The 22,745-nt window shown below is 42.5% G+C and overlaps 1 protein-coding gene across 2 annotated transcripts in view; it reads left to right on the forward strand.

The window, feature by feature from the left end:
• The first annotated feature begins 2,785 nt into the window (after window positions 1–2,785).
• NAMPT (nicotinamide phosphoribosyltransferase) overlaps window positions 2,786–22,745 on the forward strand; it is a 30,819-nt gene continuing 10,859 nt past the window's right edge. Inside the window, exons 1-6 of one of the 2 annotated variants that reach the window (XM_064702859.1) lie at window positions 2,786–3,057; window positions 16,212–16,368; window positions 17,639–17,742; window positions 20,531–20,659; window positions 21,115–21,273; window positions 21,604–21,740. In XM_064702859.1, coding sequence (XP_064558929.1) covers window positions 2,998–3,057; window positions 16,212–16,368; window positions 17,639–17,742; window positions 20,531–20,659; window positions 21,115–21,273; window positions 21,604–21,740 — 746 coding nt within the window. In that variant the 5' untranslated portion in view covers window positions 2,786–2,997. The remainder of the gene's footprint in view (window positions 3,058–16,211; window positions 16,369–17,638; window positions 17,743–20,530; window positions 20,660–21,114; window positions 21,274–21,603; window positions 21,741–22,745) is intronic. The other variant, XM_064702858.1, reaches the window with a different exon arrangement.

Raw genomic sequence — 22,745 nt, forward strand, 5'->3', positions numbered from 1 at the left:
ACTGATAGATTAAACAAATATCAAGTTTTGCAGTAGTGAGTGAAGAAAGGATATGGTGTCATATCCATCTTAATCTGACTGTCCTTGCATACTTCCTAAGACATCAGCCTGAGGACACATTTACAGGATAGCTCTCCTCCAGATACAGCACCACATTATGGACTTTATATACATAAAATGCTGAGTGCACAATTCTGCTACACAGAGCATCATTTATTATCAGAAATCCCTGAGGAACAAAATACATCCCTGGATTAATATGACTTTATTAAAGCGACCATTTATTAAAAATATCTCAACAAGTGCCTCTAAAAATCTCTCACATGCCAAAGGAAAATGTTGGAGGATAACTGTTGAACAACCTCACCTCTGTCTGTAGGCAAATGGTATCAGAAACAATTTAGCTGAGCTCACACTTAAATTGAAGAACATTATTTCTTGGTGTGGTTCCTTCTGGAGGGAGAAGTTAAGCCCCATATATGTTGCAAATCCTGATTTCAACAAGCCAGTTGAACACTCCAAAGCCAGTTTTACAGATAATACAGGACAGATACAGCACAGAAATCAAGTATTTGAGTTTTCCAGGATTATTTCCCTTTCAGCATTGTGACAGTACTCCCACCATCTACAGCCGCAAGAGTTTTATTTATTTTTTTCCAAACTTAAAATATGTTCTCCTCACCAGCCAATAGTGATTTAACATAGTTCTGTTTAGCATAGTACCATTTTCTATTAATATTCTGAAATGCTCTAACTTTACAAAATTTCATTATAGATACAGCTTAAGATGTGCTCATATGAGCTAAATTAAACCATTATTCAAGATCTGGCACAACGTAAGGCACCAGAAAGAGCCAGCAGGAGGGAGAACAAGATGCTGACAAAAATTCTGTCTGAGCAAATCATCATTAATTATTCTATTGAAGGCTTGAAGATATATCAGCAGAATTCTGTAGTGAGAAATGCCAATTAAAAACAAAACAAAAAACCTGCAGTATTTTTCTGACTTTTCCAATTTCTTGCTAAGGTTTAGATAAAAGATTGATCTGATAAAATAACTTTTGCTTTTTACTAATCAGCTTTATATTAAAGCAGAATTTAAAAAAAATAGGCTTTGTCCCTTGCATGCAGAGAGATTTCACCTTAAAAATTATATGGACCAATAACACAGACAAAGTCCTGATGTGACACCACAGAAGAAAATTTTGTGACAAAACATGGGAGATTTGCATATAAAGATAATTTCAAATTATCACATGACTGTGTTGCCACATTGATGGGACACTCCACAAAAGGAATCGTCAGAAGGAACTAAGGAAGGGTTAAGTCTGGACAATTTCAGAAAAATATTTTTTTTATTTAAGGAGGATGTGGAAAAGGTACAGCAGCTTTCTAAACTAGCTAGCACTTTTAGATCAGTCTTGCCAGTGGAAGAGAGCAGACTGGGTTGTCTATGCAGCAACAAACAAGCAGAGATAAAAGGGGAAGAGCCACAGAGAAACCTTAGAAAGAAAATGGACATTTCAATTTTTTTTGCTCTGATGGGGAAGTTATGGTAAGAAGATAGTTCTGTGTCCATGAGACTGAACAAAAGCAAGTGGAACATCCAAGACAAGAATTAGTTGCAAGTTCATGGTGCTAATAGCAATAACAGCAATTACCACTGCTAATTTTATATTTTGGTGAAAAACAGCACTCAAACAAGATGGCAGAGGGAAGTGTACATGAAACTCCTGATATATGGAGTCTCTTAATGTTTCTAACTTCTTCACAGACCTTTCCCTGTTGTAGGGAAACCCTTTCCCTCCAGAGAAGGCAAAGTAGTTTCCAGGATCACAGAATGGGTACAGCAGGAAGGGAGCACAGTGGGTGTCTGGTCCAAGCTCCCTGAGAGGCAGGGTCAGCCTGGAGCTGGCACATGGCACAGGATTGTGACTGGATGGTTCCTGGACATCTCCTGCAAGGGCAACCCCACAGCCTCTCTGGGCAAGGTATATGTATTTTTATGTATTTATATATATAAAACTGGTTTATAAAACTGCTTTTCTCTCATGGAATGACATAGAACAAGAGCATGCTGAGGTCAACCGGGACTCACAAGGGTAATCAAATTAATGTAGCTCACAGGGATGTTATGGATACAACATACAATTTTTGGATTTGTTTATGATTGAACAACAACGTAAGTTGTTTGGAAAGCAGGTGTAATTTTATATGTAATCCCCGATCGACAGCAACTGTAAAGAATGCTCGGAAGTATTTCTGTCAAAAAGTGTCACGTTCTTCCACGGAGGCAGCCGGTGCAGAGCGTGGGCAGTGGGGGTGGATGGAGATGGGGGTGCTCGGGAAGGCCGGCAGGTCCTTCCCCACACGGCACCAGCCCCAGGCGCTGGTAAAAGGGACCGCAGAGCGCAGCGGCTGCCCAGGAACTCGGCCCGGCCGGGAGCGGGTGCGGGTGCTGGTGCGGGCGGGGCTCCCCCCGAGCCCGGGCTGGTGCCGGTGCCGGTGCCGCCTCCCCTTCCCCGAAACCGCGGCTGCCGAGAACCGAAACCGGGACCCCACTGCGCATGCGCACCGCCCCCGCCCGCCTCAGCCCCACCGCCCGTTCAGCCGAGCGCGCGCCGCTTGCTACAGCCAGAGGGCGCCCGCCGGCCGCGCGGTGACGTCACCGGGCCGGCCCCGCCCAAACCCAATGAAAGAGAACGTGCGGCGCGGGACGCTCCCCGCCCGCCCCTCCCCCTGCACCGGCCAGCGGCAGGACCAATAGGAGCCCCCGCGGCGCCCCGGCCCCGCCCCCCTCGCCGTGACGTCTGGGAACCGCCCTCGGTGGCCGAGCGGTCCAACCAATCAGCGTCCCCGCGCGCGCCCGCCCAGGCCGCGATCCCCTGTTTCCGCCCCGCCCCCTCTCCCCGTGCTCCCCCCGCTCAAAACGCCAGCGGTGGCGGCGGAGCCCGGTTCTGTCCGTGCGGGCGGCGGCGCCTCCCGGGGCTCGGCGACATGGAGTGCGCTGCGGCGGGAGCCGAGTTCAACATCCTCCTCGCCACCGACTCCTACAAGGTGGGCACGGACAGCCGGGCGGGAGAGAGGGGGTCACCTCTGCGGACACCGGACCCGCCGGTGCGCGCCGTCCGCGAGGCGCCGAGCCAGGCCGGTCCCGCCGCCACCGGCCTCTGCCTGCCTGGCCGAGGCCGGGAGATCCCCCAGGGCGCCGGTGAGGGTGCCCGGCCTCACCCGGGCGGTGCGGGGGGGACGGCGCAGGCCCGGCCGGGGGTGCCCCTCTCGCCTCCGGCAGCCCCGAGTCGCTGCCCGCGGGGTGCCGGGGTCCGCGCAGCCTGGGGGCGGCGGCGGGGCCAGAAAAGAAAGTGAAAGCGCCGCCATCCCGCCGCCTCTGGGCGCGGGGGGCGGCCATGGCGGGCACGCGGGAGGCGGGGGCCGCCCGGCCCCGAGCATCGTCCGGCCCCGCCGGGCTGCCCGCCCCCACCCCGGCCGGGGTCGCGGAGGGCACGCACGGCGCTGCCGCGGGGCAGCCGCTCCTTCCCTCTCCCGCGCCGCGTCCCTCCCGCTGTGCTCCGCTCCTGCCCGCGGCCGTGCGCCTGGCGGCGATGCAGCGCGCCCCGGGAGCCGGCTGGCGCAAAATCCGTGTTCGCCAGCCCCGTGCTTAGCTCTGGGCACTGCGGTGTCACATTGGCTCGGCAAGGTGGAGGTTAGAGCGGAGAGGCGCACGCACGGCCCTCCCTTCGTTTCCTGGAAATAGCGGGGCTGACAGCGGTGACAAAGTGCAGGCGCCCTGTCCGCGCCCCGCGCCGGTGCTCTGTGCCCCGGCAGCGCCTGCCGTGCCTCGCAGCCCATGTGCCCGGGCCGGAGCTCCCTGCCCCGGCCGTGCCTCGCAGCCCGTGTGCCCGGGCCGGAGCTCCCTGCCCCGGCCGTGCCTCGCAGCCCGTGTGCCCGGGCCGGAGCTGCCCCTGTGCCGCGCTCATGGGAGCGCTCAGCATCCAGGCTCTGGGCACAGCCCCCCTGTGACTCCCCCGCCGGGCTGGACACGTGTGGCCGTCCTCTCCGAGGCTGCAGGGATCGCTTATTTCCTTCAGCAGCTGCGTTGCAGTGTCCACGAGGTTGTTGTAAACAAATCTACAAGTAACAGTCCTGGTTGTCGTTGTAAAGCATTTATTGTGTTTTAGCTCTTTAAGCGTTGGGATGCTGGGATGAGTTTTCAGGCATGAGGGTACTTCTGGATGGAGGAATTGAGAAAGCAAACAACAAGATCACAACAAGCTATGTTGTGACCAGGTCTTGTTACTGAGTAACTACTAAGGTACAAACCTCAGTAGTTGCTGACTTGTGATATTATTATTGCTATTACTATTATTTTCGTTATTATTATCAATACTATAAGTTGCATCAAGACATAAAGAAAGTTAACAGCTGTTGTTGGTGTTTGTGGGAAGGTGTTTTGGGAGATGCTGATAAATCTTGGAGCAGCTCAGTCAGGGCATCCTGTCGCTGCAACTGAGGGCTTGCAAAGCTGCTTCCATTCCGGGTGTAATCTGACTACAGTGCTCTTTATGAACCAGGTTTAAGTGTTTGTTGTCTAACTTATTCAAATATGGAAGATGCACTTTTTTTCCATGTCTGAGACTAATCACATTAAACACTGCAGGCCTGGGTTAAAAGAGTATCTACACTACTTTTTCTAATTTCTCTGGGTGTGCTCAAGGATTGGTGGCAGTTCAGCACACTGGATTGACATAAAACCAGTTTGCTTCTGTTTTGTTTGCTGTTTCATAGTATGACATGGTAACATTCTAGGAGTGGTAGACGTCTTAAAGAGGTCAAATAAAGGCCTGAGGTGTTTTTTAGGGTTTTTTTCCCAGTTTAAAACCGAATTTGGATGAGGTTTTCTGTGGCAGCTTAGGAGCATTTTATATTATATTTAGAACAGTTGCCCCCCTCAGTTGCTTTGTTAGGGCTATTCAAATTGTCTGTCTTTCCATATGCTTTTTTCCAAATCTTAGGAAATGCAGTGTCTCTGAACAATGCTTAAACAAGTAGCTGCTTTTATCTTGTTAGGTAATATGAGCAAACATCACTTATCTGCTCCCTGGATGATACTGGCGTTTCCCAATCAATGAAACTCACTTAGTGAGAGCACTTTCAGTAAAACTGCACTAAAATATCTCGTAGTTTGCAATGTCAAGCTTTTTACAGGAGTTACCAAACACTCCTATTAGCGATTAAACAACAGTGATGGTTGATTGGGGAATTTTTGCTTTTCTTTTTATTTTGTTTAGATAGTTCTGCTGTATCCACAGCTGTAGCATCTGTTTGTGTATGCAGAACTGTCTGTACATAACATTTAGACTGATAAAAAACATGGATCACAAGTTTACATGGTGATCTAATAGCTGTAGATGCCAGTCCATACAAGCTAATGTTGATGACAAAAATCACGTAGAAATAAACACCTGTATGGTACTTAAGCCATACAGGTTTAAATGCCATAAACACCATATGGTATGCAGACCATAGTGAGTGGTACAACCCCAGCTTAGGCAGTTGTCCATCAATAAAAAAGTTGTGGCGTCTCAGGGTCGTGTCTGTCACAACTTGTTAGTTTGATTACTAGCTCCAGTGTCCCAGTGCTGTGTTGCTGCATTTGGAAATTTGGGATGAAAAAAACAACTCATTACTGATTTAGTGCCTATACAGTTTCAGAAACAAAGTAATTCAGTAGGCAGAGATTTGTCTGTTGAGAGCCTATCCAGCCTCCCCTCCTCCTGCACTATTTTCCTGTCTGCATGTGCATCATAGGACATTTCCTCTTAAACAATGGAGATTATTAAATACTCAGTTTCAAAATCTTTCAAGTGTTTTTGAAAAATGCTGAGTATCATGCTGATTGCTAGTAGTAAAGTGAATTCCTAGACAGGAGTAGTTCCCAGTAGGTGAATATCCACTGGTTCCAGAACTGAGCTTCTCTTATAGACTGGAGCTTACTCAATTGTACAAGTGCTCCAGGATTTTGAGGCTGGGCTTCAAATTATACAGTTTATCTCTAAGCCCAATAACAGGATAAATCTTTTTACATCACTTAGATTCTTCTTCCTGTGTACTTTATTCTGTATTTTTAAGCTTTTACAAATACCCCAAAAGTATAATTCCTCCTGTATGCTGGGAATTATATGCCATCCCCTCAGAGTCTGGGCATGGGCATTTGGTATAGTGTGTGTGCAACATGCTGATAAGTAACAGCAGTCCTTTTAATTCTTCTGATCATGAGACTCTCAAGAGATTCATCAGTGCAGTGTTATCTGGGGAACCTCAATGTCTTTATGTGCACTAGAGCAATGGCATTTCTATTAGTGAAGTTTTCTACTGGTGATTTGGTATTACTGAAAAGGGGAATTATTTGAAGTTAAAATCCTTGTTGATAGAAAACTGCAAGTGAGGGGCTATCACCTGGCTCCTTGAAAATCGCTGTTTCTGTTGCCTGATGTCTTAGTCTTGTGTCTGCAGCAAGGTACAATTTATACAGCTCCATCTATACAGCTAGCTGTATATACATTATACAGTATTCTGTAGCAGTCTTGTCCCTCTGAGACAGTGGGGTTCTGTTCACTCTCTGCCCTTCCCCAGTGAAAGGGTCCTTGCCCTCAGTGCCTCATTCGTCTGACATTGCTGACACACCTCCTCTGCATTTTCTTTCTCTGTGATTCCCAGTGCTCTGTTTAGCCTATATTTGTTTATTTCTGCACAGGCAAGAAATATTGCAGAGTATAGGTAGTCTGAAACTGTGTTGAGAGGATCAGCTTGGCAGAGCCGTGCTGTTCAGTGGGAGGACAGCCGTGACTGGCACGGACCAGGCCTGGGTTGGATGGGCCATGAGCTGCTATTGACTGACCCTTGTTTGCTGCAGTAATAATAGCTTATTTTGCTTTTGCCAATTAGATCTGTTACTGTTGCTTGGCATGTTTCATAATTAAGCTGATAGTTATAATAAGCTGCCATGCAGTTACCTCTTAGGAGGAGCTGACTTGCTATCTGGACTGTAAATGAGATCTGTTTCAGAATTAATTTCTTTCTGGATGCTTCAAGGAAACCCAAAATGTATGTTTTAATTCTGTATGCCTTACATGTTGAATTTTAAGTATTTGTCACTTCAGATGACTTTTTACTCTGTGTGGATGTAGGAGAGCACTGAGTTCTGAAGCCCTTCACGTGAGTGTGTGTTTATTCTAGGCTCTGACAGCCTGTGTATTCTTTATTTAGAAGACTAGAGGTATGTGAGGAAGAAACATGAGTACTCTTTAGCCTACTGGATTTGACTAGTACGTAATGACTGCAAAATACTCTGTGCAACAGCCCATATATCTGTTTTTTTCTTAATTAAAATCTTGTGGTGGGAGTGTGAGTGTTATCTCCTGTAATTCTGCCAGTGCAAAGCATCGGAAGCATCTGGCTCAGCACTCTTGTAAGACACAGTCTTCACACTGTCTAGCTTCGTAATTTTCCAAGTTTTCATTTGCAGTCACATGGTCCTGTTACAAACCCCAAGACACCATTGCTCAAAAGGAGCACTGCAACTGTACAGTATTCAGATAATTTTTAAATTAGTGGGAAGCAGCCCTTCTAGAACCACTGCAACTTTCATTGTTGAAAAGTAAATGTTTTTCCTTTTTCATTAAGGAGCGGGAAACTTACCACAGCGTGTGCAGTAGTACAGCAGACTAGTGACAGATGTAGACAGTAAACATAATACATTTTGTCATCTCTTTTGTGATAGTCTTGGATGTAAAACTGCTGGCTTGACTGAGATAGAGTTAATTTTCTTCCTAGTAGCTGGTATGAGGCTATGGTTTGGTTTTGTGCTGAAAACAATGCTGATAATTCAGGGATATTTCTGATTTTGCTGAGTAGTGCCTGCACAGAGTCAAGGCCTTTTCTGCCCCATACACCATCCCACCAGCAAGGAGGAAGCTGGGAGGGGACCCCAGGACAGCTGACCCCAGCTGACCCAAGGGATATTCCATACCACATGACATCAGGCTTAGTGAATAAAGCTGGGGGAAGAAGGAGTAAAGGGGGGAACGTTTGGAGTAGTGGCATTTGTCTTCCCCACTAAATGCTACACAGGCTGGAGCCCGGCTTTTCTGGGAATGCCTGAACACCTGCCTGCCCGTGGGAAGTGATGAGTGAATTCCCTGTTCTGCTTTGCCTACATGCAGAGAAGTTTTGCTTTCCCTGTTAAACTGTCTTTATCCCAACCCATGAGTTTTCCACTTCTACCCTTTGGATTCTCTCCCCGTCTCACTAGGAGGAGTGAATGAGTGGCATTTGGGGCTTGGTTGCCAGTTGGGGTTAAACCACAGCAAAAACCATGAAAGTCTTTAGTGGTAAAGCAATCAGCTGCAAAGTGTGGCTGGTTTTAAGCTCTGTGTTTTGTCTGAGAAATTTAGAACACATTTAGTTCTAGTGCTTACAATTAACCTTGTGCTTTAAATGAATGTGGACCTGGTCATGTACAGCATCTCTGCTGTAATGTGCAGCTTCCATAGGAATTCAGTTGCTTGCATGTGCTTTCCTTATTTTTCATAGTACTGACTGGTCTCTTAACTTTTTTCCTCACCTCTTGTCCTCTTATTTTTCAATACGCACATAAGAAATGATGGATGAACTCAAATATGGAGACATTAGAAGTGGTAGAAGGTCATCATTCAGCCATAACCTCTGTTAGCTTATCTCTCATCTCCGAAGAGCTGATATCTCCCAATGTTCTCACTTTGGTTCTTGCACATTGTCTCAATCCTGTGCATTCTAATAAAGGGCCTGGAGTCTCTCTAAAGCTTTTTTTTCCCCCGTATGGTAATCTGAAGCTTGTGTAATCAAAATAGTAAGATTCTACTTGACTTAGATTTTTTTTTTTTAACTCACTTAAGAATGCCTTGCACTTTACTTGCTGCTGTTGGATGCCCTTTCTCTTGAATTATTAAAGATTGATTCTTCTGGCATTTCCTCTCTTGTTCAAATAAATTTATCATTTAACCATACTGGCTTTTGGTTTGGTTTTCATTTCCACTGTCGTGGTGTGGATTCCTTCTATGATTGCTTGAATGCTGCCAAAGCATCCCTGTTGAATGTAACTGTTAGTCACAGTTGTGTTGGGTTTTTTCCTGAAGAGGGTCACAATGCCTTATCACTGCTGTTAATTACCTCATCTCAGTGAGGTATATCTCATAGGGGGAAAGAGACTGCTCTAAGTCCTGTTTCATCTCCTTATTGTTGCTAATAATGCTGTTTTCCCTGTAGGTTGTTGGCAGACTTTGCTTTTAGCTGCTCTGTTGGCTAAATCTCCTAAAGGTGTAGGTAAAACAGTATTGCATCCATGGCCTTTTTCCATGATGTTTGTAAATAACATGTAATACCACAACTCATGGAAGTCTTGGGGTCTTTGCAGAAGTCTCCCTGGTGTGAATACCAGCAGTACCACTGCACAGAAGCTGGGTAAGGCATTGGGAGTGAGTAAGGCATCCTGGGGGTGAGGACCCCCCAGATGTCTCTTGCAGTGCAGTGCCCAGCCTGTGCTTTGGCCCCTGTGACAGGGAGCCTGCAGTGTCCTGGCCAAGTGGCCTCGAGCCCAGGCCATGCTACTCCTGCTTAACCTGCCTCCTGTCCCTCTGAGTCTTCATTGTGGCTCTGTGGCACCATGGGTGCAGTGGCCAGGTTGTTCTGTACTCATTCAGCACTAAGGATTTTCCAAAATAGCTCCAGAAAGTTCAAATACTGTCTCACTTGAACTGGTATCATCTTGTCACATGAGAGTTACAGTGCAGGCAAGATGATGCTGGGTAAATGTTTGGGGGTTTGCTTTCTCCACTGTAGACAGGGCTTGGAAGCATCTTTCTGATGGTTCATGTTGGCATCTGGCCTAGGGGAGCATCAGGAATTACCACCAGTGGAGATTTTTGCCACACCTGACTTCTCATGTCTTATCTGTTTTTCCCATATTTTCAAATGGTTGAATTACATGGGCTTAAATAACCTTTTAAAGTAAATTTGTCACAATATCCTGTACAACAAAGCTTGTAGATTGTAAGAATATTTATATTTTTATGCCAAATATCTTTTTATCTGGCTTAGAAAAATGCAGTGTTTACTTCAGTCATCTCTATTTTATGTTGAATACCCATTAACTCCCTTTTCTTAAAATTTAACTCTTAATGTTTGGGGTAGTTTTTTTATGATCTAAATGCAATTTGTGGTTCATGCTTTTTTTCCTCAAAAAAACCCTTGATTTAATTAAATAGATGTAGTCCTTGTTGAAAATATTCTTTGTGCAGAATATACCTTTATTTGCATTAAATTAAACAAGGAGCTATCACAACTGGAATAAAAGTGCTCTATTTCAGTCATAGTACATAATCTTGTAGGTAGTAGTGCCAAAGCTGTTTGTCATATGTTTTATAGACAAAACCTAAACCACAGCCTTTGAACTAAACATCAAAAGGCCTTTGAAGATACTTTGGAGAGTTGTTTTCTTGTAAGGGTCTCTTAATCACAGTAGAGGCTTTTGTTTGCTTTTCTGTTTGTTGGTTAGGGATTTTTTTCTTCCTGAAGAGAAGGGATTTCCTACTGACTTTATAGTCACTGCTACTTATCTGTACAAGTCCTGTTTCTGTCATCCCCTAACTGAAAGCATAGAGTTATCAATACTGCCTTAATCTCTCAAGTCACATAAAATTTAATATCAAATATTGTACATTGCCTCTGGTTGTTCTTTCTACTCTCCTGTAGGATACAGAAAGATGCAAGTCTTCATCAGACAGCAAAGATCAGGCATTTTTTGAAGCATAGTTTTCATTGTCCAAGTGCCTTTTAGTGTTGTGTCAGGTTTTTTCTTGTTGATTTGTTTTGTTTTCAATTGCATTCTTTGTGTCTTCTGTGAACTATTCCCACTCCTGGACCTTGACCTTTTTTCCACACTTCTTTTTGCACCACCAGGCATTTCACTACATGCCAAGCCTCCTGGCCACCACTGTGGCAGATGGGCATTATTCCCCCATGTAGAAGCCTAGAAATGACAGCTAATACAGTCAGCTGCTGTGACATCTTGTGGGCAGATATTCCTGATCAGTATGGTGCCCTGTCTGAGGGCTTGGGAGCAAAAAGATGGCCAGATAACTCAGCAGGGGTTGTGGGTCTTGTGCTTAACTTCTTACACACCTATATAACAAAATCAAAGAATGCTTTGGGTTGAAAGGGACCTTCAAAGGCATCTAGTCGAGCCCCTTTGCAGTGAGCAGGGACATCTCCAACTAGACCAGTTTGCTCAAAGCCTCATCCAGCCTGACCTTGAGTGTTTCCAGGGATGGGTCATCTGTCAGCTCTCTGGGCAACCTGCTCCAGTGTTTCACTAACTCCATCGCAAAACAATTATTATATATAGTCTGAATCTACCCTCCTTTAGTTTAAAACCATCAGTCCTTGCCCTGTTGCTGCAGGCCTTGCTAAAAAGTGTGTCCACATCTTTTTTATAAGCCCCCTTCAAGTAGCCAGTGGTTGGGAAGTGTGGTACTTTTAAGATTGTGATTGTGCCTTTAAATATTGAGTAATATTTAAAAGGGTGTCTCAGATTTGTGGGTAAAAGTAACAACTTTGTGGAATGTCAAAAGAAGCATCTTTAAAATTATAGCTGTTAGGTTTGCTCAGATGTAAATATTTTAATTGCTAGGGATGTGTATTTTCACTGTTTAAATAGATTTTAATGTGTGAAGAATATAATTGAATACTACACATGTGACTTGCAAAATTAGTTCCTTATCTCCTTCAAGTACTTACAGCAACTTAATCAATAAAATTATATTTCTGTCAAACACTAAACTTTCATATATGTTTTAATCCCTAGGAGTAACTATCTTCTGGACACTAGCTAGTATGTATTTTCAGGTTAGGATCTAATCTTATGTCAGAAAAGATAGCTAAACCTGTGATGCAATGCTTGAGAAACTTGAGTGGAGTTTTTTTTTAGGTTGAAGCTGTCAGCAAGGTAGTCAGGAGGAGCTGTGTCCCCAGGTATGCAATATAGAGGATAAATCTGTTGGCATTTCATCCTGATTGCAGCTCTCAAGTTCTGCTTTGCAGCCAGAGCACAGTGTTTTGTGATCATGCTTTAAAGCAGAGCTAGAATAAAGTCCCTAAAAGAATGTACTTAAATGCAATGAGAAAAGGTGGCACCAGCTCAGTGGGTGCACTGTGCACCCTAAGTTAATTTGGGCCTGTAACCATTGTGACAGAGAGAAACATATAGCAGGAGGAGATGCCTTTGAACTGTCTGTGGTGGTTTGACCAGGAAGGAGTGGGAATTCTGGGAAGCTGTGGTCAAACCAATGAAGGTTTTGGGTTTGAGACTGGCACCCGGTGTAGCCAGTGGGGTTTGGACACACCTCCGAGAATACACAGGGGTTAAAAGCAGGGCACTGCCCTTGGCACGGTCTCTTGGGACGTCGCGGCGAAGAGGTCAGATCTCTCCCCCGTCCAGCCCAGCCGCTGCTGCTGGGCGGGGGAGGGCAGCCATGCGGTAGGCCCGGGGCCTGGACAGAGATGGGGGTGAGAAAGCTCTCAAGGATGGAAGGGTGGGGGAGCCCCAAGAGACATCGGGCAGCCATTCCCCCCCCCCAGGAGGGAGAGAGAGGAGAGCCGGCGTCTGAATGTGATAGCAGCCGCCCAGGAGGAGAAAGGGGAGGGAAGAGGGCAGCCTGGCCGGTGGAGCAGCAGCACCTGTGGAGTACCAGCATTCTACCAGCATTCTGAGATAGACAGAGACTGAAAACTTTTAACCCTTTCTTTCATGATTGGGGCCTTGCAAAAATGCTAATCCTCCTCGAAGCTGAATAAGAAGGGAGATAAGAGATGAGATGAGACAAGGACCTGGCCCGAAGAACGTGGAGATGATTGGATGGGGAGAGATGATTTGGAGTGGCCTTTTGGCTGGACTTTTCTTGTGGCCATGGACTCAGTTGTTCCTGTGACACAGACTGCATTTAGGGGGAGGCAGTGCCTCAAAACCAGGAGGGTTCATTCGTGAGGACCCCCCGGCCCCAGGGGGTTGGAAAAATATGGGGGGGACAGATGTCCCAAAGCAGAGACTGTGCCTTTTTGGAGTGAGACAAGGCATCCTTGAAAGACAACCCTAAAAGCAGCTCTGGTCCATGCCGTCAGTGGTGAGAGCACTGGGCATGGAAGGAAGATGTCACAAGCGGCAAAGGACTTTTTTTCCGGGCGGTGCCGAAGTGACAAGGAAGCACACGAGGTTTCAGTGTGTTTCCAGGAGAAGCCTATGGAACAAGAAGGACTCCTTTCCTCTTCATGAACTGCAGTTTGAGTATACTAAAGTGTGGGGCCAAGGCTGGGCAGTTGATTTGGGAGAATGTATCGGATTGGGAAAGTCAGGGAGTGGGGAGGAGGAAAGTTTTTTTTTGTAAGGTTTTCAATTTCTTTTTTTTTCTTTTCCTTATAGTCTTTCCCTATTTTCCTGTAGTTTAAGTAATAAAGTGTTCTTTATGTTTAAGTTAGAGCCTGTTTTGCTTATTCCTGGTCACATCTCACAGCAGACACCAGGGTGAGGCATTTTCATGGGGGGGCACTGGCTCTGTGCCAGGCTCAAACCATGACACTGTCAAAGTCTAATATATTTTAAAGATGTGAGTTTTATTCAGATTTTCATTACAATGTAGGTGTTGGCTTCAGTAACTTCCCCATATTGGTAAGTTGTATAAACTTTTTAAGGAAACCTGAGTATCCCATCTCATGCAGGTATAGTTTTCATTGTTCGAACTGTTATGATGAGTACAGCAGCATTGCTTTGCTTTGCTCTGGAGCTTGCCACAAGGAACTGAGATATTCATGTGGAGAATTGGTCCTGGGACATTTGCTGTGCACACTTGCAGCTGCTGAGCTCTGTGTTGAGCCTTTGCTCTGAAATCACAAACTCAAAAGTCCAGTACCAGTTGTAAAATTGAGCAGAATTTTTCATGAGGTTGCTGTAACTTATCTTGGTGGCACCAGTGGGAGGGGAGGAGTTTCCACACTGCGTCTTTACAGTGCATGAACATTCTAAGGATTTGTTACAGGATCTTTTTCTTAGAGTGCATTCAATACAATTTCATACACAATATGTGTGTGTTCATATACCCACTCAATAGAAAGACATGGAGTGAAATGGAGCCTATTTTTGTCTGCTCCATAGTAAAGAAGAAAGGATGGTGGGTGTGTGTGTTTTGTTTTGTGCAGGGATTTTATTTTCCTTTAAATGTGATGATATGCAGAGAGTTTTCTTTGAGCTGGCAGTGTGATTACTTCTTGGAAGTTCTGCACAGAGCTAGAAAGGGCATGTTATAATTTGTGAAGCGAGACATTTATTAATAGCTAGAACTAAATCTAAAAGCCAGGTTTTGTCTTTGGGTCTAGCATTGCTACTCTTAGGCATTCTGCTTTTGAGTGGCTGTGGAATTGTAACAGAAGAGGTTTGTGCTCCATTAAATGCCTGTGGTGCCATGCTTTGTTTGAAGGCCGGGCATAAAACGTGCAATGACAAGCTTGGGTTTTATTTGATTGGCCTTGTAAACCTCATACAAGCAAAGACAATGGAATGATCTTTAAATTGACCTTCCTTGAATGTTTCCTTGCAGCATTGGAAACACAACGATAACAGCCTTGTGCTGGTATAGGAGAACCAGAAATTCAGTTGAGTAGTTCATTGTCCAATCTGAGTCAAATACTCAATTTAAATGACATTTGAGAGGAGAAGGGAAACTGTAATTTTAAAATCCTTTAATGTACAGTTTGAGGAATACAGGTAAAGCATCCTTCAAATATTTTTATTTGAGAATGTCAGGGATATGTTTAAAAAATATCAGGACGAGAAGGAAGAAACAGTAAAACTATCACTTTTCCAATTCCTTGTGGTATTAGAAACAAATTTTTAAGGTCATTTTGAGTAAGTAACAGCAGGAAACATATCATGGATTGACACTCTAACTTGTAAATATGGAGTTTGAAAAAAATTCACACAGGATTTCCCAACCGTTTGAATTTTGTTCTGATGTACAGTGCTGCTTTCTCAGTTGTAGGAACGGTTTTTCCTTATGGAATGTATAGACTTGTTCACAGACTTCCCATCATAATTTAAGAAAACTCTTGATACCTTCAACTTTGGGGGTACTTTACCTTGATTTGTGTATTCTGTAATTTAAACATTGATAGTGCCAAGTTTCTGTCATTGTGTATTCTTTTTGTTCAGTATGGAATTAAGGATTTTGCATGGACTTTGCTTTTTACACATTAGGAGATGAAATTTTGCAGGCTTAAGGTTTTAGGTGTTTAGAGCGTACTTGTTTCAAATGCTGTTATTAATCAAAGTAAATTTCTGGCTAAATTTATTATCAGGAGCTCTGAAAAGCTGTAATAGTTGAATTCAGCATAACATTGTGTGTTTTGTGGCCAGTTTTCATGTAATACACACAGGCAGCAACTTCTCATGCTTCCTTTATGTGAACTTTTTCAAATTTTGAAAAAAAGCCCATTTAGCAAACTTTGTAGGGAAGCACAAACCTCAGGTAGATTTTAGCAGCTTTACTGACAGCAACAGGTTTGTGAACTGGCTTTGGTGTAACCAGAGTTTGAGAGACCCACTCTGCTCATGGGGAATGGCACATTTGGGTAAAGGCCATTGCCACTGCCTTCTTCATTCTGGGTGGGTTTATCTGAGCTGTGGGACGGTGGCCTGCAAAACTGAAGTCAGATTCAAGCAGGTGTTGGTAGTGGCATGGAATTTTGTGCTTCCTGTAGCTATTAGACATGGTGTGGTGGATCAAAACCTGCCCTGGCACATTGGTGTTCTGTGCTGCTCCTAAAATCCCAGCCAGTGCCTTTCCCAGTCAATCAAAGCCAGGTCACCAGGGGAGGGGGAGGTTAACCTCAGGAAAAGAAGACTTGATAAAGAAGCAAGGAATAACAGAGGGAAGACAGTCCTTGGAACTGAAAATTGAGTGTGTTTAAAAACCTGGAAATTCTGTAAATACTTGTGTAGAATGTGAATGGATAAATAACCACAGTTCAGAAGAGCTGCGAGTTACTTTTAAGCTTTAATGTACAAATATGATTTCTCTTGTGCTTTGTAGTGATGTTTTGAGTTCTTACTGAATTTTTTCTTGATGTAGGTTACACACTACAAGCAATATCCACCTAACACAAGCAAGGTATATTCCTACTTTGAATGTCGTGAAAAGAAGACTGAAAATTCCAAATTAAAGAAACTGAAATATGAAGAAACAGTTTTTTATGGCTTACAGTACATTCTGAATAAATATTTAAAAGGTAACTGTCTTAAATTCCAGTAAAACTTTTTCTCTAATTAAATGTCTAACTTCTTCTCAAGCTTGTAACCTTACAGTTGAAACAGTTCCAGGTTATCCTGATACACCATAAGTAGTGACATGCATAATACCTTATTTACGTGATTGTGAAAAAAGTTATCCACCCTCATAAATTGGTATTAACTTCTTAATTCAGACATCTCTCTACTGCCTTTATTTATGCCAGTGGTGTATTAAAAATGAGAAGGTATTCATTTTGCAACAGTGGGCAAAATTGGAATGAATGGAGAGACCAAAGCTGTGCATAGTCACAAGCAGAGAGAAGATTTGATGGAAAATACATTTTGCATTTTGAGCATTAACTTCAGTTTTGTATTTGCTGGTTTGTTTACTGTGTAAACCAATAATGGTTTCAAAATTCCTTAAATTTTAATTTTCCTTAAATTTTGAATGGCCCTCAGCTTAGATCGTTGAGTATGGCAGCGACATATGAAAGTGATTTTTATACTGATAATTTTAGGAGTAACAGCTGAAAATTCCTTGGTGCTGTTCAAGATTTTTTTTGCCTTATGTACAAATATCACCTGTTCTGACCTGAGTGCTTGTTGCCTTCTGCCAAGCTGTAAAGGAAAACTTTAGTCATACATCGTGTGGTTTTGTCTTGATCTAATAAACATCTCTGCCAATTCCACCAAAGACTGAAATGTCATTATAATCAAAACACTGGATATTTTTATTTCTTTTGTCCTTAGCAATCTGAGGGTTGTTCTCTAAGGTAGATGACTGGCCCTACACCAGCAGCATGCTTATTCATGTAATGTGGTTATTCTGCTGGTTCCAAGCACAAGTGGTCAGTCAAAGGTTGGTTGCAAAGTCCCTCCATGGGGATTCCCTCTGCAATGGCACAGCTTAACCCTTGTGCTGGATATGTCCTTGCTGCATGTACCAGCTTGCACAATCAACACATTCCTCTGTGAAAAGCACTGCTGTTCAACTTCTTGACTGGTTTTTGACCGTCATAAAAGAGTAACAATCTCAAAATTTTCCTGAGTCAGCTGCAAACCACAAGTGTATTTTACCCTCATGGTTTCTTGAGCTTTCTAATCTGTATAATAAATTAAAATATGATGTAAGCATTCTGCATTTGACGTTTCCTTCATATCTCTGTTGAAGGCAAAGTAACTTTGCTGTGCCTGAACCTTTTGTTATTTATTTTATCAGTTGATGAATATTTCAAGTTTCTAAGCTTTAATCTCTTTCTGAAACTCCAGGTAAAGTGGTGACCAAAGAGAAAATCAAGGAAGCCAAAGAAGTATATAGGGAGCATTTTCAAGATGATGTCTTCAATGAAAAGGGATGGAACTATATTCTAGAGGTAAAAAAAATCGCAAAAATAGTTGGAGATCATTGTGAAGGATTTCTGAATCAACAGTAGAATAAATATGGCAGTCTCTCCTTTTAATCTTAATAGTGAAGACTGGATAAATTTAGCTTTTCATGTTTAGTGTACAGGGAGTAGCAGCTGTCAAAGAATAATCATATAATTGTAATTCCTTAGAGAAAAGTAATTTCCATGCTTTCAGATGCCAAATACAGCTTTGCAGGTAATAAGGATTTGTGGCTGCTGCCAGCCAGCTCCTGTGAGTGAGTGGGGGCTTGTTGGCAGCTCTCCATGAGTGATACAGCACTCAGTGCTTGCCTGCATCATTTACATTTCTCTCTCTAACTAGTCATTACAGTGTTTGCTCTAATGCAGAAAGCATTGCCACTTCTTGGGTGTATAAATAGTTCAAGAAAATACACGTTTTGTTCAGTTGTTTTGTAAATTTTTCAGAGATATGAATATTGAATTTTATTATAAAATACAAGGCTTGAGCATTTCTGACACACAAAACCTTTCAACTTTAGTCTTTTCACAATTATCCTTTTCCCCTTTTGTTTAAAAAGTGTTAGACTTCGAGTAATCGCAAACATCTATTCTCTGTAAAAGCAGCAAATTCAGACTAATAGCATTCATCAGAGCTGTACTAATCTCTGCAGAGTAATTAAATGCTTAGTTTCATTGTGGGTTTTGGTGAGTGCATATTTTTGGCATTTGAAAGCCCCTTTTTTAGTCTTCTGCATTTATATTTCCCTGGATACCCTAATTGTATGTACTTTTATGGTGGCATCTCTTTGTTAATGTATCTGATGTCATCCTGCCACTGGGGTGGACCATAGGTGTGCAAGAGAAGAGTGACTTTCAACTAAGTGTTGCAAATGGCAACAAGGCAAATAAGCCTAAGTTTTCTAAGAGAGGGTTATGGAGAAGTTTGTAGAGGACTTGCATCCAGTTCAAATAACTACAAATTTCAATTCAATCCATATTCGTGTTTAAGCTACATTGTACGTTGTGAACTGCTTTCATCTGTGTTAAAGTAAGCTTGATCCCTCTTTGGATAAACAGAATTAATACCCTTTTAATTTTGCATGTCTGTCCTCACTGAGTTGTAATGTGGCTTGACTGAGTCCATTCAACTTTTGTTCTAGTCAAAACAAACATTCTTGCATACCTTCTGTGTATGTTTATTCCTTTGTCAGGTTTTCTTATTAAAAGTGTGTGTGTTTGTATTTATATATATAAAAACCCAAACATGATTTTCTTGTCTGGATCTCATGTGCTGGTGGCTCTCAAAGTGGAAGTGTAGGTACTCTTTGAGTCTGTGTGGTGTGCCCTTTGTGCACAGAATTCCTGCTCCCTGAGCTCCAGTGTTTGTTCACACAGTGCCACTGTTCCTTCCTAGCTCAGTGCCTCAGGTGAGGTGGGGAAAGTGGAGGGTGCAGTGGCTGTGGGAGTGAAGTGCCAGGATGGGTTTGAAATGTTCACCTATCGGTTTGTACTTGGGAGTAAATGAATGGGTAAATACTGATAGGGTGAAGGGCTGGAAGAAAGAAAAGGATTTCCTGGAGAATAATGGGCAGGTGTGAAGGCTGGAAGTTGGCAGGAATCAGTGATGAGTGATAGAGATGGAAGTCCTGAGTTGTACAAGTCAAGTCAATCCGAAGTTTTTGCAAAGAGCAATAATACAGAGCTATGGTATGATCATATAGTTTTTTTCCATGGGCAAAATCAACAGCTACAGCAACCTTGAAATCTTTTCATTCTTTTTTTTCGTTAAACTATACTTTTGCCTTTACTGAATCATGAATAAATTATTTTGAACCTTTTTGAAGGCTTTGTTATCTTTCATTAATCTATTATCTTCAAATCTGGGTACTAGACCCTGTGTGGTATATAAACACAGTTTGCTTCAGGTTATCACATTTTTGAATAAACTTTTTAACTGTAAGATAGAAGAGATTTCTGATGTCTGTTGAGTACTGGAGAATATGTTTTGGTGCTACTTATGAATCTGTAATTTCTCTGAACTGGTGCAATTTTTGTTGCCTTTAACAGGATATCTCATGGGAAGCTTTCTGTCAAAATATATTACCATCCAAAACATTTTCAGTATTGCCAGTACAGCTTGCAGAGCTCTTTCAGAAAGTTACAATTAGTCTTCTAGAGTTGCTATTTGCGGGTTACTCTTTTTCAAAAGACATATTTTACACAATGTTTAGTCCTTTGGGGATAAAAGACTGACAAAGGAGTGACACTCCAGTGTAAGACTTCATGTTTAAGAAGTTTAAGTAATTAAGATGAAAATATTCTCTAAAATAGTTATTAAATGGATCCTGCTGTAATAAATGAACAAAGCACACATTCATACTAAGCAAAACTAGTGAATTTTAAAAAAGTACTAATAGTAGCTAAACTCTTTTTAGCTTACTACATGTCAAAGCATTGAAGAAAATGAGTAGTAACTATTTCTCAATCTGTGGGTAGAACTTAGGTATTTTTAAAGAATGCTTAGGCTTTTCTGGCACAATTTGCTCAAGGAATACAACTGATAACCATCATTTGTTTTGATAGAGACTGGTTTTTAAGTTATAGTATTTTTGTCCTTTTTTCATAAATATAGATTTTTAAATTTATTTGGAGTGGTGGGTTTATTTTTAGAGTTGAAAGAAATTAAGAAGAAAGCTTTTATTCATTCATAGCCTTTTACCCATTGCAGTTAAATAAAAGAGCTGTAAGCCCTAATCTTTCCTGTTGTCTAACAACATTACTGTTCCTTACACAGAAATATGATGGCCATCTTCCCATAGAAATAAAGGCTGTTCCTGAAGGCTCTGTAATTCCCAGAGGAAATGTTCTTTTCACAGTAGAAAACACAGATCCAGAGTGCTACTGGCTCACAAATTGGATTGAGGTAAGTTTTGGAAATTTAACACCTTTTTTCTAAGTAAATATTAATGCACTTAAATTCAATGTTGAATCCTGTATTGCTTTATGGGAAATCTCTGGCAACTTTCATTTTCTATTTTAATTCTTTTCTGTAGTCATCTTACATAGACCTTTTTCCCCCACCTGGCAAGGGATCATAATAATTGTACAGGAAGTTCACAGCAGTACTTTTATCCATAAAAAAGGAGGATGGGGGAACTGTGTGTCTGTGGCTTGCTAGTGATAACTCCTGAGAAGGTCAATGCCTTGCCTACCTTATAAAGGCTAATTACTTAAGCCCTAAAGCAAACTGTTAGAGGCATCAGTACTTTCTGAACAGGGAATGAAAATAAATAGACCTTTTTGTGTCTGAATAAACGCCAGCTGGGCATCGTCATGCTCTAAACAAATATGCAACTAATATGATGGATTTTGTTTTAGACAATTCTTGTGCAGTCATGGTACCCAATCACAGTGGCTACAAACTCTAGAGAGCAGAAAAAGATTTTGGCCAAATATTTGCTGGAGACTTCAGGCAGCTTGGAAGGACTGGAATATAAACTGCATGACTTTGGCTACAGAGGAGTTTCTTCACAAGAGGTAAAACTGCTTGTCTGACAATTGGAAAAGTCTGATTGTTCCTAGCTATGAGGAGTTGTAGATGCCTGTTAACCTCTGTGGCCCTGTTCTGCCCTGAAGTTGTGAATGCACAGAGCACTGCGTTTGGGCTAAGTGTGGAGGGCTTGGATACAATGTCTGAACTCTGAGCACTGGACTGGGAGAGGTTTTCTCTGTCTTCCCAGTGTAAGTGAATGAAGGGAATATTGGTGAAGTGGGAATTGAGTCAGTCTTGCTGTTACAAACTAGTGCTGGGTGGTGACTGGAGGCTTCTGTATCTGGCATGGAAACTGACAGTTGCATCCTCTTCAGACTGCAGGAATAGGAGCTTCAGCTCACTTGGTGAACTTCAAAGGAACAGACACTGTAGCAGGAATTGCATTAATTAAAAAGTACTATGGTACAAAAGATCCAGTTCCAGGATATTCTGTTCCAGCTGCTGAACACAGGTAAGATACTAGTCTAAGCCTTTCTAAGAATAGCTTAACAAAATGTAATTATTTTCTTACCCCTCTGTGTATCCTGACATACAGTATTAGCCATGACTGATCCAGCTGTTGAAGCTGCAGTTCTGTACTGGTGCCTCTCTATGTTCTAGGGGCACATAAGTAGCATGGTTGCTCTTAGCTATAAATATATTTTAAATGTTTTTAACTCTTTCTTATCAATGTCTTTTTAGAATAAGCTTGAAGGTTTATAGTCTATAGATATTGAGGATTCAAGTTATGAACTTCAAATTTTATTGTAAATATAAAATCATAAATTGACAAACTCTGAGTTGCAGTTCTGGACTCTCACTGTCCATGTTCTCCCTCCAGAAGAGGCAGTTGCTCTCAAGCTTCCCATCAGTGTAACCTGTAATGGTAAATCCTTGCTGTATCACTAAGAATGGTGAATGAGTTTTCAAGTGTAAGGAAACTGATCTCAAACATTTGAGAGAGAGAGCTCTTACTTTTTTTCAAATCCATGTCCTGTACAAGGTTGGCAGTGAATGCAAATCCTTGAATTTCAGTTGCATGTCTACGCACTGAAATGAGAATATAAAACAAGGTTGTTAGTGTGTTTCACAGTGAGCACAAAACCCAGTTAAATATTTACTGTTGCTTTTAAATAGTTGTTATTCACTTAGGGTTGCAAGAAAGGCTTACATGAATAGCCCTTGTAGGGTAGTGATCACCTTTAAAGCAGCACTTCTACATAGAAATTTTTATACCGTTGTTGTAGTGCTGCTCTAGAACTCCTGCCTGACCAATTGATGTGACAGTTTTTGTCTAAAATTTCTGAAGAGCAGAACTACTATAACATTTTGTGTAATGAAACAAGAGACACGTGGAGTCAAGATCAAGTGTCTTTTGCCCAGGATATTAAAGTGGTGGCATTAGAGCAGAGAGCTTAAACTGCCCTGCCTAAAGTTTGCACCACCAAATGTGACTGCAGTCACCCTCTCCATGTTA

Source organism: Zonotrichia leucophrys, chromosome 1A (genome assembly GCF_028769735.1).
Source record: "Zonotrichia leucophrys gambelii isolate GWCS_2022_RI chromosome 1A, RI_Zleu_2.0, whole genome shotgun sequence".
NCBI lineage: Eukaryota > Metazoa > Chordata > Aves > Passeriformes > Passerellidae > Zonotrichia > Zonotrichia leucophrys.